Source organism: Cottoperca gobio, chromosome 17, assembly GCF_900634415.1.
Source record: "Cottoperca gobio chromosome 17, fCotGob3.1, whole genome shotgun sequence".
NCBI lineage: Eukaryota > Metazoa > Chordata > Actinopteri > Perciformes > Bovichtidae > Cottoperca > Cottoperca gobio.
This window is the reverse complement of record NC_041371.1, coordinates 15,572,264-15,590,702: the sequence shown is the minus strand read 5'-3', so window position 1 is coordinate 15,590,702 and position 18,439 is coordinate 15,572,264. Positions and strand designations below refer to the sequence as shown.

The window sequence follows — 18,439 nt, the reverse complement described above, 5'->3', positions numbered from 1 at the left end:
AAAAACACTTTGAAAGGTTTGAAACAGTTTAGAGAGTTTAATGGCATCTTAATTACAATACCATAGGCCGATGATTCTGTATTTAAATGTGCATGTTTATTTTTTCAGCACCCATATGAATAAAACTGTGGATAGTTTTGCCAATCAGGGTCAGAGAAACATTAATTTAATATCTTGGGATCAATTATTCATTCACACCCTCTGCTGGGGAATGTGATTCACTGCTTCAAGCACAGTGAGCAGTGAAGATAGACAGAAGAATAGATAACTGTGACTGGATTCAAATGTAAGATGAGGTCAGAAAGAAGAAGAAAGTAATCACATCCTTAAAAAATACTGTTCGTGAACTTCCTTTACATGGCATTTTGCAGGTAAATATAGGCTACTATTTTGTGAAAAAATAGAAACACAATATAACCCCATATTTCAAAGTTTCCACTTCAGATATTTTTTTGAAGCAACAGATATGATAATCCAATAAAAGGACCTTATCTATATAATATAATACAGGCCTATAGATCTCATGCTTTGCAAATTAGCAACCCTTGAAACCTGAAGTCGAACCAGAAGAAACTTCCAATTCTAGTATGGCAATACACTGCTATGGACACCAGATGGAGGCAGTAGGCCGTTTATAAAACCATCAAGGAATAGTCAGGCTGCTGCCACGTTGTTAAAATGTTAAAGATGTTATTATACAAAATGTTAAAATGTTAAAGATGTTATTATACATGTTATTATTATTATTATTATTATTATTATTATTATTATTATTATTATTATATAAAAGTATGTCTCCTCTTCTCCAATATGCCCAGTTTCATGATGTATATATATATATATATATATATATATATATATATATACATATATATATATATATATATATACATACATATATACATACATATATATATATATATATATATATGGTGGGATCACTGGTATTGAACTCACAACCTTCTGGTGTTCTATTTGGAAGCCGTACCACGAGGCCACCACCACCCCCATTGTGTCTAATCACTGGACCTCCCTGAGAAAATTGCCTTTTGGGCAGCCCTCTGCCTCTGTAAAAACTTATTTTATAGTTTATACCTGAAACGGCTGGACTCAGTTGACCTTCTAAATGAACACTGAGGAATTTAAGAATCATCACTGACTTGAAATGAGGATGGGATGTTCCATTTCTCTTGGTTTCTCTTTGTTTTACTCAAAATAAAAAGAGGGCTGATAACCTCAAACAATTTGTTAATTTACAGGAAACAGAATAACTTTGGGTCTCACGCAAAATGTTTTATTTATTCATCATCAGCAAATATTTATCATCTTAGGGTCAGAGAGGGAACTTCCTCCTGCTTAGCCAGGTTTTTCCCATCACCTCCCGGCTGCCAACACATGTGTTTACATACACTTGTGCAATAACTGATGTCTCTCAGCGGGTGTGAGGAATTGAAACCAAATAACTGAAGTGGCTTTAGCTCCGGTGCTCTTTCTTAGCAGACTACATGATCCGTAATCTTCTCGATATCCCTGCCTGCGGTGTAGCACCAGTAAGGCTCTCAGTATGTGATGGATAATCAATGACATAGATTAATAGGACAGTAATGCAGCTGGTCAGGGCTTACAGCAGCTCAGCTCATGGCATCCACAATGTTTACAACCAATGACACTTCAGGAAAATGTTGTTTGTTCCCAGTTTGTGTACTTTTACTTTGGTAAATAGGTACAAATACAGACTAAGGGATAACAAAATAATATAGCATGTTCTTATTATTCTTCCAGACATGTTGGTGCAAAAATTGTAATTGAAATATAGTTTCTTCTTCAGTGTATCAACATTCAGTGTGTGTCTTACATTAACGTTGGTCAAAAAATAGTTTGGTTTTTCAGTGTTTAATGATATATTTTTTTATCTTATTTCATTCCCTGAGTTTTAATTTAACGGCAAAGGCCTAATGGTAAAAACAGCCCCAGCTGTACTGTGTTTAATGTTAATTAGTAAATATTAGCAATCTAAAACGCTAAAATAATATGGTGAATTAGTTTAACATTATATACAAACATCAGCAAGTTAGCATAGCATTTGTAAAGCATGTCAGCAAGCTGATGTTGATATGTATCTTGGCCCTGCCTAAATATAGCCTCACAGAGCCGTTAGCATGGCTGTAGAAACTAGACTAGTCTTGTTCACATATATAATATGACTGTTTTGAATTAAGCTTTTTTGTTTTTGCTTTTTTTTGGTTTATTCATTAAATTAATTGTAATTGTTCAGTTTGCTTGAAATTATTCCACACATGCAACAAAATACTTGTAATCCCTCTACAGCAGTGGAACATAAAAGAGAAATGGCTAAATAGAGGTGCAAACTGGGATGAATGTAACAATAGCATAGGTTTACATTAGGACCACCAGTTTCAGTTATTTAAACTTTATCTCTGAGAAATCATGTCATGTCATTTTATCATGGCTGATGGCTCTAAATACTACAATAACCATGAGCCTCAGCTGCCATTGCCATGCAGAAGAATCAGTTGCCATAGTTGCGGAGTTCAACCACAGTTGAGCGTATCATTAAAAGTGAACTGATTTAAGATGCAAATTATAAAATAATTTTTCTAAACATAATATTTAGCTTCCACTGGAAGACAGCATTTTAAGCTCAGTGATTGGATGTTTCTTGCCAAAATGCACCTTGGTACACAAACTTGTACCTTCTTTTTGCTGATAACATTTATGATTTATGATAATTTCGTGCCGATCCGAGCTGTAGAAGAGATCATGTAACATTGTCAAATGAATGAGACATTTGGATGTGTCGTTTAACGCCTGGTTGTTTGAGGTACTGCAATAAGCGTAAGAAAAGTTTTATCTGCAGTATTTTGTACATGTGCAACTTTAGGACTTTAGGGTTTGCCCATAAATCTGAGGCTACATTAGGTCTAGCTGCCCAAACACGGGTTACATGAAGTCCAACACATCCTCCTTAAGCAATTAAACGGACCCATGTTTTCCTTGTTAACGCCTCTGCAGAAAGAGGTCAAGGTGAAAGTCAGGGTTGGGCTGAAGGACTTTAACACAAAAGGACATTAGTGCTGGGGTAGCTTTTCCCTTCCAGCTGTTTCCAGCGCTTTCCCCCCTCCCCCTCAACACTATAGTATCTGCACAAGAGAAAGGGTTTTTGTCCCCTGATATCTTAAGCAGCTTTTGCTGCCAGGCAGATAGGAAATGTAATTAGAAGTCACAGTGAAGAAGGAACATTAGCAGCGACAGACAACAGAGGTCAAAGTCCTGCAACCCCAGGTGAGGAAGGAGGTAGTAATCACAAGACCCCGTTCCCTTTCCTGCATCAGGGGGTGGCTGCGCAGGCTGCGACACAATGGCCCCAAGTCTTGGTCGTCATCAGTGCTGTCCACAATGTTGAGGGTCAATACCCAGAAAGAACAGCTAGCAATGAGTTTAATAATCTGTCATTTAGCCTCAGACTGATCATGGATGATGAATTTTTATTTTTTGTGATATGTTTTGTCTTGTACTACAGGGACCTGAAGTAAAACAGTTACATGTCATTTTGACATCATAATATTATTGTTACATTTCTGTTAAAAGATAATAAAATGAAATTAGGTCTGTGGGGCCACAGGTATCTACAAAGGCCCCCCTAAGGGTCTGCGTGCGGCCCGGAGCAGCTAAACAAACAAGTAGCTAGCAAGCTCAGCCCAGCTGACCCCCACCTGAGCCCTAGTTAACAAATAAATGAGAAGAATAAGAATAAGAACAATAAAATAAACTCCAGGGGGGTTGTTGAATCCTCAAACCAGCTGGTAAAATGTAAGCTGGGAAATTGCATAGGTTAATTGTTGCTGTTCAAACTCTGTTGATGTCAGGCATATGACTTAACTGTATATTTCTTGTCTGTAATTTAGTGTTTATGGTCTACTCTATAAAGGGTAAAGAAATGATGAGTACAAATTGAATAATTCAGTAATCATTGTCCACTGCGTCAGTCAAAACAATAGTCGATTGCATTATTTGTGTAAAGGGATTAAGGGAATAACAAAAATGACAGGAAAATGCATTATGATTACAGGAAACATGTTTGCACAGACCAGCATCATCTTGATTTTCCAGTGAACTAGTTTTAACGTTTCCTGTGTCTCAGTGAGTCTAATAAAGTGACTCCCAGAAACATCCAACCAGTTGACCTTTAATATCCTCACAGCTACCCCTGCAGTAAGCTGCACATCCCAAATGTGGAAAAACACTTGATGTTAAACAAAGGATATCCTTTAGACGGGAAAGAGCTCTCCCTCTGCGTCTAAGTGCTGTATTTATTAATTGGCGCCAAACACAATACACTCATGGTTCTTGAATTACAAGTACGCTCCCATCCTTTTACAGTGCAACAAACAGGATGTTTGTGTGTTCTTTGTTTTCATGCTCCATAGTTATGTAGTATTGGTCCAAATAAAAGTACATTTGCACTGAAGTAATTCTATGATCTGTGTCAATAATCTAATACTCCATACTCCAAAACTCCATAACAGAGATGAAAGGAAAGTGCCATTTATACCTCACAAATGTCCTAACATGTGGTATTAATTTCTACACGCAACAAACAACCCTATTTATATATTATTTTCTGTCTTTTTTTCATAAACCAAGCAAAGATTAAAACCATCTGTCTTCAATCACTGCTTCAAGGCTTGTTTTTGGAAAATTCAGAGCACTCACCAGACACCAAGACAAACTCCATCTCCCCTCCCCCTCATGTGTTTTTTATAAGAGATATATTAGGATTGTATTTAGGCTATGGATATCCGTGTTCTCTACAGTTAATTGATGGCACATTGTTTTTAACAAAAGCATGTAAACAAGAGCATTTCCAAAAAGTTCCTCCCATCTGTCTGAGCTGGCCTGCTGACAGGTTGGCAGGTAAACATAAACATGCTGGAGGGATTAAATCGTATTGGCAGTACATGTTGCCTGAAACATTACAGGAATGGTTGGAGAGTCCTTTGTAGATAATTAGCAACACAGTGGGTGACGCACAAACAGAGACAAACGGTTGTTTCCGGGTCTGCATTGGATAATATCTTAAATAACTTTGTTTGTAAAGTGGAGGCAGGCACAGTTGATGGGCTTAGGTTTAAACAAAGCTTTTATTTTTCTGTATTTACAGTCTAAAAATACAATACGTGCTTATTCATACTGCTACAAATCATTAACACACAAACTTCACATTTTACATTCAAGTTATTCAAATGACTTTTTCAAATGCATGTTGAAGTACAAACTGTCATAACCACTGTATAATATATAGTACATTTATTATTGATATAAAATATGCGACTGCAACATGAGCAGCTTACATTTAGCTGTGCGTAATAGATGCAGTGGAAGATAAATCTCTTTTTTGTTTTTTTCTTATAAAAGTGAACTAACCCAACATTCTGGAGAGATCTTGTTTCTCTCTGGAAAAAAAAGGAAAGAAAAATAGAGGAAAAGTTTAATAAATAACATTATTTCTTTGTGAAACTTAAACACATCACAGCTTTTTGTTAATGTATAAGTTTAGTGATATTTAATATTGGTTTTACTGTCAACACATATCATGAAATAAACCAAAACTAACAATGACTTGATGTGACTAAGAAGTATTGTATAGTAAAAACCTGTTTTAGTTTATTCCTTTGTGCCGTGTGGCTACATTACAACAACAAAAAGATTCAAATGAATAATAGTTGACACAAAATGTGTTGTTGGTTATTCATGGGATTAGTTGATTATAACAAAACTATACACCAACACCAACAACACTTTCACCCTCAAACTACAGCAAAAGTTACTTAATATACTCACTCTGGGCCAGAGGGGGGGTTGATGATGCGCTGCAGAGCCATAAGGTGCTGAGCAACCCTGTCTGTTGGTTAAACATAACACATGTTTCATTACTTGACGTCATCAATCAAGCTGCATTTATGCTTTACAATAATAAAGAAATGATAACAATTAGAATTTCTACTGAGATCTATAAAGACTACAAACATCAGGGCCATATATTTGGAGTTTGATTAGGAATTATTATAATTGAAATCACACACATACTTTGGATAATAATGGATAGTTGCAAACTAATAACTTGTGATGCTTGTTTAAAGCTCCAGTTCACCCAAATTATCTATCCATCTGTCCATGCAGATAGTTGTTTATTTTTTATTTACCCACATTTTGAGATATCTGTCGTCCCATAGAATGTGGATGAATGGAAGTCCCCGGAGGCATGTGAGAAAATATATCATATTGTATTCTGGACTAAACTAATTAAACTAAAGACATATTTTCTTACTTGTGTCACCTCCCAGTCCACTCGTTCTTCCTGCACCAAAGGACGATCCAGTTCCACTATTGCTTGTTGATGGTGCTTTCCCTGTTCCACTTCCTGTCTTAGTTTGCCCTGAGCTACCCGTAAACCAAGATCCAAATCCAGAGCTGCTTGACCCACTTTTACTTGTTGATCCAGAGGATGACCCTGAGGAGGACCCAGCGGATGACCCTGAGGAGGACCCAGAGGATGACCCTGAGGAGGACCCAGAGGATGACCCTGAGGAGGACCCAGAGGATGACCCTGAGGAGGACCCAGCAGATGACCCTGAGGAACTTTTAACACTTGATGTTGGCTTATTTGAGCCTATCCCGCTTGGCCAAGATGATGCCCCAGAAAATGAGGAGCCTCTCCCACTACTCAGTACTGGCTTATTTAAACCTACCCCACCATTTGAACCTGTTGATGCTGGCTTATTGAATACTGACCCAGAGGAGCTACCTAACCCAGTTGATAAGGAAGAGCCCGTCCCAGTTGATGCTGGCTTATTGTATACTGACCCAGAGGAGCTACCTAACCCAGTTGATAAGGAAGAGCCCGTCCCAGTTGATGCTGGCTTATTCAATGCTAACCCTAACCTACCAAGCTGACCCCCACCAGAGAGTGTGCCTGTGCGAGAGGTTGAGCCGCCGGCAAATTCACCAAACCCTGTCTGAAATAAAATGAGAATACTGATGTTAATGTAGAAAAAAAAGGTTCTAAATTTAAAAAATCATTAACATCATATAATGCAAACAAACTATTTTGAATGGACACAAAAAAAGTATTAAATCAAATTAAATGTTCTGTTTTAAGACTCAAACCCCTGATTCGAAGAACATCAGGTGTCTAGGTTTTAAATTTGTCGTCAAACAAATCAGACATAAATATTTGTCCAGTTCTCACCCTTCTGCTCTCTTCTACTTTACAATTGTTCTCCCCCACCTCCTCCTCTGCACATAAAGCTGGATCATTTCCAACAACCTGTCAGGCTGCTTTGATCTCATGCGTTGTATGCAAGATGTTAAGCACTCAAAGCACTGAGATAAGAGCTTTGTTACCATTGTAGTACTTGCTAAAGGTGTTATATAAGCAAACATGCCTTCTGATACTGCAGAGATGAAGAGTTGTGCTCAAAATGACCCAATTGCTGAACAAATGTATGAAGGTCATTACATATAAGAGGGGTTTTATAGTTGATCAACAACAATGCAATGCGATGATAACCCATATAGTATATGCCCGTGTATATACTACAATGTGCAATATCTCCACCAGCATTCCTTGTATGCAATATATTCTGCTGCCGTTTACAGCTCGCAGTTAGTTCCCTTATTGTCTTTTCTCTTTTTAACTTCACTAGCAAACAGCATCACTTAAAAAACAAGATAGTTCTTGGTACGTAAGGTCTCATTTAGAGTACACATTAGAATATTTGAATCTTGATTAATTTCTTACCTTAGACATGCAGGACATGTTGAGCTGCTTGTTTTGCTCTGTAAGGTGATCAATCACTTTACTTTTATACTTGACATTGTTGTTCAGGACTTCTATATCTCCATTTAGCTTCATCTTGTCCATCAGGAGCCTCTCCTTGTCCTCATCGTGTTTCCGCTGAAGCTTGTCCAAGTTCTGCCTGTGCTGCAGGATCAGGCCCGTGCGGTTCGTGCTGCACCCTCGGTAGTCTTCAGTCAGTCGCCAGTTCTCTGCCTTAAGACGGCTGCTCTCAGACTGGATGCCCGACACCCGTTCTCCCACACTATTCAGGTAACGCTGAAACCTGTCCTCCACTTCCATAGACAGGCTGGTGCAGTTGCTGCGGATCTGCTCCAGGTGTTCCCTCTGTTTTGGACAGGTGAGCTGGAAGGCGATGTGTGAAGGGAAGAGGGAATTGATCTTCTCTAGGAAAGCCTTGGAGACATTGGAGATACCATTTAAGGACTGGGAAAAGTCATCTTTGCATTTTTGTTTGAAGAAATCCACTTCCTTTTCATGTGTGGATTTGACTCTCCGCAGACGGATGACCTCCAAGTTAATGTCGTCCCTCTCTTTGACAATCTGGTCCATTTCCCTGCTCATCCTCTGACTTGTTTGCGTGAAGTTGGACTCCACAAGCGCAAGCCTGGCTCTTAGCTGATCAGTTAGTGGCCCACAGTTACAGTTGGAAGCAAGTTGGACTACATGGAAAAAACAATAATGGCAAAAGAGAAAAGAAGACAACAACTTTTTAGATTTCTCTAAGTGGCAGAACAGCTCATATGTCTGATTTATTTAGTTGATTATTTTTGGGTTTGCACTGAAGAAATGTCATACTTACATGTGGTTGGGCATTGGGCATTAAATTGTCCTGCGCTCTTGCAAAAGAACAAGTCGCTAATGCACTGGTGCTGTTTATATGAGAGAAAGAAAATACATTGGGGTTTTAGTGATTTGTTCGGTAAGTTGTGAAGTGTAGACAAAGAGAAAAAACTATTAATCAATTACAATTTAGTCATTAAGAAGATTATTATGTTTACAGTTTTGCAATTACTCTGACGTTCAACACTAAAGTGCTACTTTGACTTGTAATAACTATAATAAAACTCTGTCTACATTTTATAATCCTATTTATTGAAAAACACTCAAATGAAATGACATTTAGACAGTAATTAGTGGTGTAAATATACTCAGTATTTGAACCCAGAATGACGCTGTTAAAGCTCTTAAGATCAGCTTGAATAGCGCATTGCAGGTACATTGACAGCTATATTATGTTCATCTGTAACAGTTACTGAACTGACACAAACATATCCACACCTTCATTTCTATGGATGTTGAAAGGTTAGGAGTTTAATTCCAAATAAAACATGATTCTCACCTGCTTCCTGTCCATTTCTTGGATAAGGATTGCTGAGATGTTGGCGATGTCCAGGAGTTTGGCAAGGTCCCAGTCGTTGCGGGCCTTCACAATCAGGGTGGTGTTGAGTAAGTTGGTCAGGTTCTTCCTCTGCTGCCTCAGGACGACATTCTCTATGGAGAGTCGGCTGAAGCTCTCCTCCAGGTCCAGGATGCGTGATGTGGATGCCGAGTCCTGCGTCTTACCATAGACCAGAAAGAGCACGAGGCTGACTATGATAAGAGACTGAATGAGCGATGAGAAGAAGAAGACAATGCGCATGTAGTAGCCGCAGCTCTTGCCCTTTGAGCGGTACTGCATCTTCTTTTGGGCTTGCGGGCTGGTCTTGGAGACCTGGGAGTAGCCACTGCTGTACATGATGGCTAAAGGACGGTCACAAAGAAATAGGAAGGCTCAAGGATTACTATGAGTGGAAAGTTCAAATTAGGTTCATTTCTAAATCAGAGGACAATCATGTTGCTCCTCAACACTCCAAGCAAGCCAAATGAATGAATAACACAAAGCTGAATTATTTCATACCAGCCGGTGGATTTCAGTCCAATAAAGCTTTCTCCTCTTCCTCTAACAAAGCCAAACGCACTACAGACGTGGACCAGACGTTTCCTCTCAGCAGTGTTGATAGCATGAGAATTGATCAGATTGTGAGTAAGGCATAAACATGGGTAGGAATTTATAAACTTCTCTGGCCACACACTTGATGGGAAGTTGTCCTGGACTCAGTCCCCTCCCACCAAAGTCAATGTCTGTTGGCTGCCCCTCCCTGTGCAGAGGATATCAACACATACACACATGGCCAGTGTGCATGCATGTACAATACGAGCCCACACACGCACACACGTTTTCGTGTTTAACACATTAGGCCATTTCAGTGTTGAAAATATCCCCAGCCAAAACAAAACAACAACAATTTTAGAGTCCTGGAATCAGCTTAAAGCATTTAGTGCTGATTCAATTAGAATCAAACTTTAACCCTTTCTATTGTGAAACTCAACGGGCCATAAAGACCTAACCAGACTCACTGTGCCAAATCTTTTATGGGATCATGAACAGTGTTTTCCGGTGCACAGGAGGCCAGGAGGACAATGGCTCAGGTTATTCTTCTGACGTTCTTGTGTAGTGGCTCTTTGATACCGCAAGTCTCAGTCCAACATGATGACGTGGGTAAGCCCCACACACACAAAATGAAAAAGAAGAGCCTGACAGTAACAGCTACAACTTTTTCCTGTCAGGCATTGTTGATGTGCCAGGCATCTTGACAGGAAGCAGTAATTCCTAGAGGAATTGTGCAGCAACCTTTTGGATGAGATCCTAGATTAAAGGCGCCAAGAAACGCAGGATATCAGACACAAATACGAAAAATAAACAGTCAAAGTGTTTGAATTGAGGTTGAAGTGGGTTGTTTTTATCGTCACTTCTAAACATCACGTTTTAGATCTATTAATGGCATATTGCCAACCTGGCTGGCACAGCTCTCTCAAATTAGTAAGAGAGGCTTAATTCATACGCCTCACTAATGCCTTGTATCAGTTAGAATACAGTTTTTATTAAAAGAGAGAGGGCAGTCAACTCAGCTTTAATAAATGAAGTCCAGCAGAGCATGAAATAAAAAGTATATCAACAATAACAAGTAGAGTGTACAAACTATTATGTATAATGAGCTTTTTAGACTAACATAAATCATGAGAGACAGAAATGTAAAAGGAACAGTTTGAGATTATGAGTAAACTACCATGCACATTTGCTTTCTTGCGGAGAGTTGAGTAGAGGATCGATACCACTCTCATGTCTGTATGCTACCTATAAAGCTACAGCTAGTTAGCTTAGCTGAGCATAAACTGGATACGGGGGAAAACAGCTAGCCTGGCTCTGTCCAAAGGTGGGGAAAAAGAAGAGCAAAGAGCAGGTTTGTTTCATTGTGTAGAGTACGGCTTTAATATCTCAAACAAGCTCTTCGTTTCTTTAAAACAATAAACCAGCGTAACATGGAAATGTTATTGCGCGTCTTACGCACATCCAAAGTACATCCAAAAACAAGTCTGCCTCAGGAACGGCTATATCCAGTATAAGGAAAGGATATAAGTGTATCCTGTGCAAAGGGTGGCAGCACTGTAATTAGAATGTGCAGAACTGTGCTCTCCTGCACTGGGCACTTCACATGGAAGCTGCTAACAATGTGTGCGCTTCAACAAGGGACAGCTGAAATAGTAAAATGCTCTTTTGCTTTGAAAATTGTGTTAAAAAGGCTCAGTTCACTCAAATTACAAAGATACACACATTTACTCCTAATTTGGTAGTTAGCCATGCAGACAGGTTTGGTTGAATGTGCACAAAGAAATGAAAAAAGGCATCTGGAAAAACAGACTTTTGATCAACAGATGGGCCTTTACATAAATACACAGCTCAGAAAAATACCAAACACAACATAAAAATATAATTTAAAAAATGAAGGAAATATTTTCAATATTTGACAGCCAAGACTACAAGTCTGCTTTAATTGGAGTTTAAAATGATCTTATATATGATTAATTTTGACTTATGCTAGTAAGAAACATGCCTTTCCAAAATATATTTCATGTTAGAAAACCTCACATTTACCTAGAAACCCTGAGAGTTAGAAGCATGTTGATAAACACCTTTATTAATATTAGCCAGGTTAATAAAATCATCAAAACTGAACATGTTAAGCATCTTGGCAGTAATGAAATCTCATATCTCAATCTCATCAACTTCATATCAAACATTTTAGTTGCATGATTAAATATAATTTTAAGAGGCTATAACCTAAACTGGCTGATCAAGATGTTTTCATGTTCAATCGAATAAACTGTTTATCCAAACTAAATGTTTACAAACCATGTAAATGCAGTTTATGTCTTTGCCAAAATGCTTATCAAAAGCTGCCCATGTGGGTATGAAACTAATTTGGCAAGCCAAAGCTGTACCACTCCCACACAACACCCAGCTACTATTGGTAGCATCTGCTCCCGTAGCTTATGTTACAGTTTTCACAGAACGTACAGTGGCCTCTGGGTGTCACAGATTACACAATTTACTGGCTCAGGTAGTGAGGGAACAGAGCTCTTTTGAGTTCACAGTGTTTAGGATATGAAATGTTCTATTCGACACAAAGCAAACTCAAGTGTTTACAGGGATGTTTTCCTGTCAGCTGAAGAGGCCCTAATGATACTGTATTGTCCTGATCTGCTCTTTGTTGAGCATAAACTAGATGTCCCTGACGGTACTATTACACTTCAGGCTTGTGTCGTCATGCAGCTAAAAACAAAAGGCCAGCGTTTAACAAGAATTCCTGTAAATTACAGGGCTCGACAGTAACTGTTGCCAGTTTGCCATTGTACCCATTTTGAGAAAATGGCCAACAATGTTTGGTGTCGGTGGCTACTACTCTTTTATATGTAAAGAAAAGCATTCAATCAAAAACATATATGCTTAAATAGAAAGTGGGAGAGGAGAGATGAACAAGCAACCAGTGACTTGCAGGATTTGTTTTTGAGGGATCTGTGAAGAACATGAACAGCTGCACTACTGGGATTATGTATACCAAGAAGTGAAGTCAGTCATCACTCCAGTTTCTAAACTTCACACTCCACAATGCTCATGTTTCTTGAATTTGAATAGTGTTGCTTTGAACGAGTATAAACTAACATGTTTAGACTTTAAATTAATTATAGGTGCTTTAATGTATTTATTCTGTGACACACACACACACACACACACACACACACACACTAAGTAATCAGGACTTTTCTATTTGAAACATGACAAGTGTATTCTAAGTAATGATATTGTGGCATTTGGACTGAAGGTACAGAAGAAAGACAAGCCATTAATTGTCATGGAGCAGTGCCACCTAGTGGAGGATCAATATCACTGCAGTTGAAGACGGCCTCAATGCTCCATTTAGCAATACATGGAGTGAATGAATCTATGTGAATGAAGATTTCAGAAATAAATTATCCTTAAGTGAAGCAGTGAAAATGGTAGCACACAGGGGAAACTATCTACCGCTGTGTTCTGTATATATCCTTTAAGAGACTTGTATTTTACTTATTCATGGATTTTACTGTTTAGATCGGATTATTTGTGTTCAATATTTGATGGACAGTCTCACATACAGTCTATGCTCCTGAATTGTTAAACTATCATCCAAGTATGGAAAATGTAAAATAACCTATAATCTGGATAATATAACATGTATACTCTAGTACATACGAGGTGTAACAGTATTTAACGCTTCAGGCTGAGGTTAATAAATTATCAGCAAATTAAATTCTATTAATTCTATACAGAATGATTGACATATTGGGGAAAAGCCTGATGAGAGTATCGACACCACTGGAGCCAGCAGCCAGTTAGCTTAGCTTAGCACAAAGTCTAGAAACTAGCCTAGCTCTGTCCCCCGTTAACAAAATGTACACACCAGCACCTCTAAAGCTCAATATACGTTAGGTCTTGTTTTCTTTTGTTTTTTTAACTTTACAAAAACCGAAGTGTAAAAAAGTTGTAGATTTACAATGGCTTATGTTCCAAACACCTTCTTGACCGTGTTACTTCTGTTGCCTGGCAACTTCTCAATAAGTGTATTTCCTAAAATCTATTCCTTCAATTGAGAAGAATTCTCTGTTATCTTTTTACTCCAGCACTTCTCCCTCCACCCACCTGCCCTATTGTTTCACCTGCACTCACAGAACAACAAGCTTCCTGATGACAAAGCCAGAATAACACGGAGAATCACACCATGAGGTTTCCCTCCAGAAATGTTTGGCTAATTGGTAAAGGATCTGGTTACCTCCATCACAGCAGTGTGCTATATCAGATTGCTAGCCTGAAGAAAGAGGTCTCTGTTACTGAGAGACACGGAGGGGGAAGTGGTAAATACCTGAGTCGACTACCAGACAGAACAGAGACAAATAAACAATTTGGCTCTAAATATCTGCGTGTGCCAAGTTTGTGTTAAGTGGAGAAAGAGCATGGAAATGCTTTCTTTTGTTATCTAGGCTGCAGCGTCAGAGTGGGCAACACCCCTTCGGCCGAATTTAAATGATACTGTACCGCTTCAGTGTGGTTAAAAAATGCAGACGCTCATTTATCATGACAATGCATGATGATATCAAAGCCAGAATTGTTCAAATGAATTTTCTCAACAGACACTGATGTGCGATCCTCTCAGATCATTTATTCAGGCTCAAATTCAATCTTAAAAATGAAAGGCTGGCTGTGACCAGTGGCTCCTGTGGTGATGTGATAAGAAAGACTGCAGCATTCATATCAAAGAAATTCTGCCTCATATCTTATTTATCAGGTTTTTTTAAATAATTTTTTCCTGCTTAGCCAAGAGGCAGCAGGGGCATTAATGTGTAAAATAAGGGGGATTTGGGTCGTAATGACGCGACGTACAGTGGCTTTCTGCATGCTCCCGTCAGCCAACTCTCATCAGAGGTGGCTGAAAAGACCAAATGATGAATCCCAAAGAGTTAATCCCCCTCTTCTCTCTGTGTCCTCAGCCCAGCAGATGTTTTCCCTTTGACCCGCACAAAAGGCCTCTGTTTTTGTTTCCAGGCTTGTCCATTCCTCAAAGGTCACAGGTCACTCTGGTCTCAGGGTGAAGCTGTCACTGCAAGTCTAAACATTTGACAGCCATCAGAGCGTGGTGAAAACGCAGTCCCCGCGAGAAGGCCGCCGCATGATTACTTTGCGTAAAGACCTACTTTCCATATGCTGATGCGGTTGAGAGGACACACTAACACCCTGAGATTGAATTACAGTGGTTGCTGGGGATGCCTCGGGGAGAGGGCTAGCCTAACTTTAGACACTAGGACACATAGGGGGTGGGGTTGTATTTGTTATGAGACGGTCCTCTGTGACAGACCTTAAAGGTGAACTTATGGTTGAAATGTTAACTGAATCAATAGCTGCGTTAGTCCTGTTTAATGACCCCTCCTGTAATCTTAACTTTAAAAGAAGTCTGACAATTTAAAGCCAAACTAAACTTAGGATCATCTTAAATGTGACCGACAGGACAACTGATACAATTTCTGAACATCATTACAAGATTAAAAGAGGTGCATTACACACAATTAGACTAAACAGAAACTTTAAGTTATTATATTTTTTAATTACACAGGAGAAACACTGGGAACTCTTCAAAGAAACAAATTCACCATCTAGAAAACTCAGAACATGCTTCATCAAACATAGATTTATACTGAATGATATTCATATTTCAAATTGTGAAAACATTTCTAAATGAGATGTTTATGTATATAAAATGTTTATCAGCTTAGATCATACATTTACGTGCGCATTAACGTATGCTAAATTTGTAAGACGCTAGAAATATAAATGCCCGGCTAGCTGATTATAGAGCAAAGATATGTCAAAAAGGCCAAGAAGACTAAGATCATCCATTGAACAAAGAAAACCAGCTGCTTGAAACAGGCTCCATACGTGAAAGGAAAGACTCTTTAAATATTCACTGCAGCAGTTCACACCATCAGGACAACATCACAAAGCCGAAACTATACAATCAAATAATTCTAACTTTCTGGCAGCGACGGACAAACACAGCGGTGTAAACAACGGTGTGTACCTGCTGTAGAGAAGAATTGTTGGTCTATTTGTGCTCACTGCTGGTGGTGCAGGAGACCTGTGTGTGTAACCCTGGGAAATCAGGAATAGAGGAGACTTAAAAAGGAGGCCATAAAGGAAGCCAGCCAGGCAGTGTGAGGATTTAGATTAAAACAGCAGAAACCTGAATTAACTCAAGAGTTTTAGATTTGTTTTAGTTTTAACTAATTGTGTGGGTTTATCACAGGTTCAACTATGTGCTGCATGACTGCTTCCTGATTGGCTGAAGGCTGAAACAAGCCTTCAGTTGCCAGTTTATTAGGTACATCTAGCAAGAAATAATGTAGTACAAGAGTCATGCTATAATTCCTATCTTCAGGCTCAAATAATAAGAGTTAGACAAATAATTAACCTTCAAAATGTCCATGAAGTTTCAATCAACAGCTCTTTGAATATTGAGGATATATAAAAAGTTGAATATTATAACCTTTGTGAAGGCAGAATAGCAACTATAAGGACAATGTTTATATGCAATATAATGTGAATTATATTTTAAAATGTTATGTTTGTTTTTAATTTTTAGGATTAAAAATGTGTCAACTTCCTTTGTGTGGAGAGCCACAGATATTCAGAGTACCATATTTGATCATTTTAGCACAGAATGAGTGATAACAGGGTTCCCACACCTTCAAGGACTTTCCAGGCCTAACCCCTTCAAACTCAAGGACTCAACACAGAATAGTTTGAGACACGGATCATGATTATTTACTGTTGCACAAGGCAGGTAGCAAAGAAACAATTGCGGCAGAAAAGCAAAGAGCAGAAATGAGCCTTCTTTACAAACGTTTTCTTTTTAAATAAAAAACAAAACTATTCTGTCAAAGAATATATGAATTCAAGCACTTTCAATGACCCGTATCTATTTTCAAAAAACTTTCAATGCCATGATGTTTTTCTGAAATGCACAAAGCTTTTAAGGATTTCAAGGAAGCATCAGAACAGTGCGATTAGTGCTCCCAAATGATTTTAAATGGTCTTCAAAGTTAAGATGGCAAAGTTGGCTGAAGTTACATATTACTGTGGGGAGTCCTGGCTCTGTCAGCGGGGGTGTTAGCTGCTACTGCTAGCTTTATTTTGGCCAAGAGATGCCCTCAGATTAATAGCATTAAGCCATCACTCAATTTGTCTTTCATATCATTTTTATGGTCGTTGTTTCAGCGCTTCCTGTTCATTACCTTTTTGCCAGCGAGCCTTGCTCTGTCCCTGGGTATAATGCAGCGCAAAATAAATCTGTCAGGCAATCTAGTGGGGTCACTAAATTCAGTTTATTGTAGTTTTATTTTGATTTCAGATGTGAAATACATAGATACACTTAAGGGTTGACTTATTTGAGGGAACACACTAATGATATGCGTGTCATTTGAGAATTTGATGGTATAAAAAGTGTCAGCTACAGTGCCAATATTTACTAGTGGCCAAATGCGGTACTGTCCCACATACGGCACACAATGTCAATTTAAAATGTCAGTTTTGCAAATTGGGTGACCTGACCCTTTAATATGTTTGAGAGTTTTTGAACTGCACGCTGCTATTAAACTGTTCAAACTGCTTCAGTGCCAGCCGTCTCCGTGTGCATAATACTGTATATCTGATGGGCTGGCAGCTTGGCAGACATCTTTTTGCAGTCTTGCATTTCTGTATTGCTCGCTGGGAACAACCACATTCCTGACTGTCGGTTTAAAGGTCTCGTCACTCCTGCCCCCAGAGGTATCTCTCCGACAGACACACACACACTGGAGTGGAAATGACAGGCATGTGCAGCATCTCTTTTCATCTATAGTTTATCAAACTGAAATATTCTCTTCAAATGCCATTTTGATGTAAATTACTGACTCATTGTTAATATTCTGCTCCAATTTGGCGAGGTAAGGCTAAACCTACATGTATGTCGACATAGAAGAAGTCCAGTAAGCAGGGGTTTGAATCCACACGAGCGGAGTTAAACCAAGATTAGGCAAGCCTGGTGTTGCTGGGGAGCAAATTAACCGAATGTGACTGAAGTAAATGTCAATGTGGGCGTTGTTTTTGACAGACACCAGTGACTGCAATAAAACTAGATAATGTGATTACATATAAAAAAAATGACAGATGATGAACTCAAAAAGTTAGAGTTAAATAATCACTGAGAAGATATCTACGATTAAAAAACAAACAAAAAGCAATAAGCAGAACAGTTTTACTCAAACGTACTGTTTCTTAAGAACTAAACTATCTCGTCTCCTCACGCACAGTCCTTTACAAGCACCCTTTATTTGACAAGCCTAATCTTTCCCAACACAAGAAGTGACAATAAGCAGGCACAGCGGCCTAATTAAAGGGACTTTCATTCAAATAACACACACAACCCTCTGATGACCCATTAGCCGCACAATGGCCAGGACAATGCTTCTCTGTGTCACACACACACACACACACACACACACACACACACACACACACACACACACACACACACACACACACACACACACACACACTTTGTGGGGGGAAAAGAATTCCTTTAAAAATCTCTGTAAACGCTCTGTAGATAAGAC

The 18,439-nt window shown here is 38.8% G+C and overlaps 1 protein-coding gene across 3 annotated transcripts; it reads right to left on the bottom strand.

Annotated features, from left to right (window-relative positions):
• Window positions 1-5,143: 5,143 nt before the first annotated feature.
• On the bottom strand, window positions 5,144-9,971 carry plvapa (plasmalemma vesicle associated protein a). Of its 3 annotated transcripts, XM_029453470.1 has the most exons (8): window positions 9,780-9,971; window positions 9,222-9,622; window positions 8,682-8,751; window positions 7,823-8,541; window positions 6,640-7,037; window positions 6,350-6,591; window positions 5,863-5,923; window positions 5,144-5,474 (listed from the first exon to the last, which is right to left on the bottom strand). In XM_029453470.1, exons 2-8 carry the CDS (start codon window positions 9,615-9,617, stop codon window positions 5,441-5,443), a joined length of 1,920 nt encoding a protein of 639 aa, XP_029309330.1. In that variant the 5' UTR covers window positions 9,618-9,622; window positions 9,780-9,971; the 3' UTR covers window positions 5,144-5,440. The 3 variants fall into 3 exon arrangements, with proteins under 3 accessions (XP_029309330.1, XP_029309328.1, XP_029309329.1); XM_029453468.1 differs by having other exon boundaries at window positions 6,350-7,037; window positions 9,780-9,963; XM_029453469.1 differs by having other exon boundaries at window positions 6,350-7,037; window positions 9,222-9,964.
• Window positions 9,972-18,439: the final 8,468 nt, after the last annotated feature.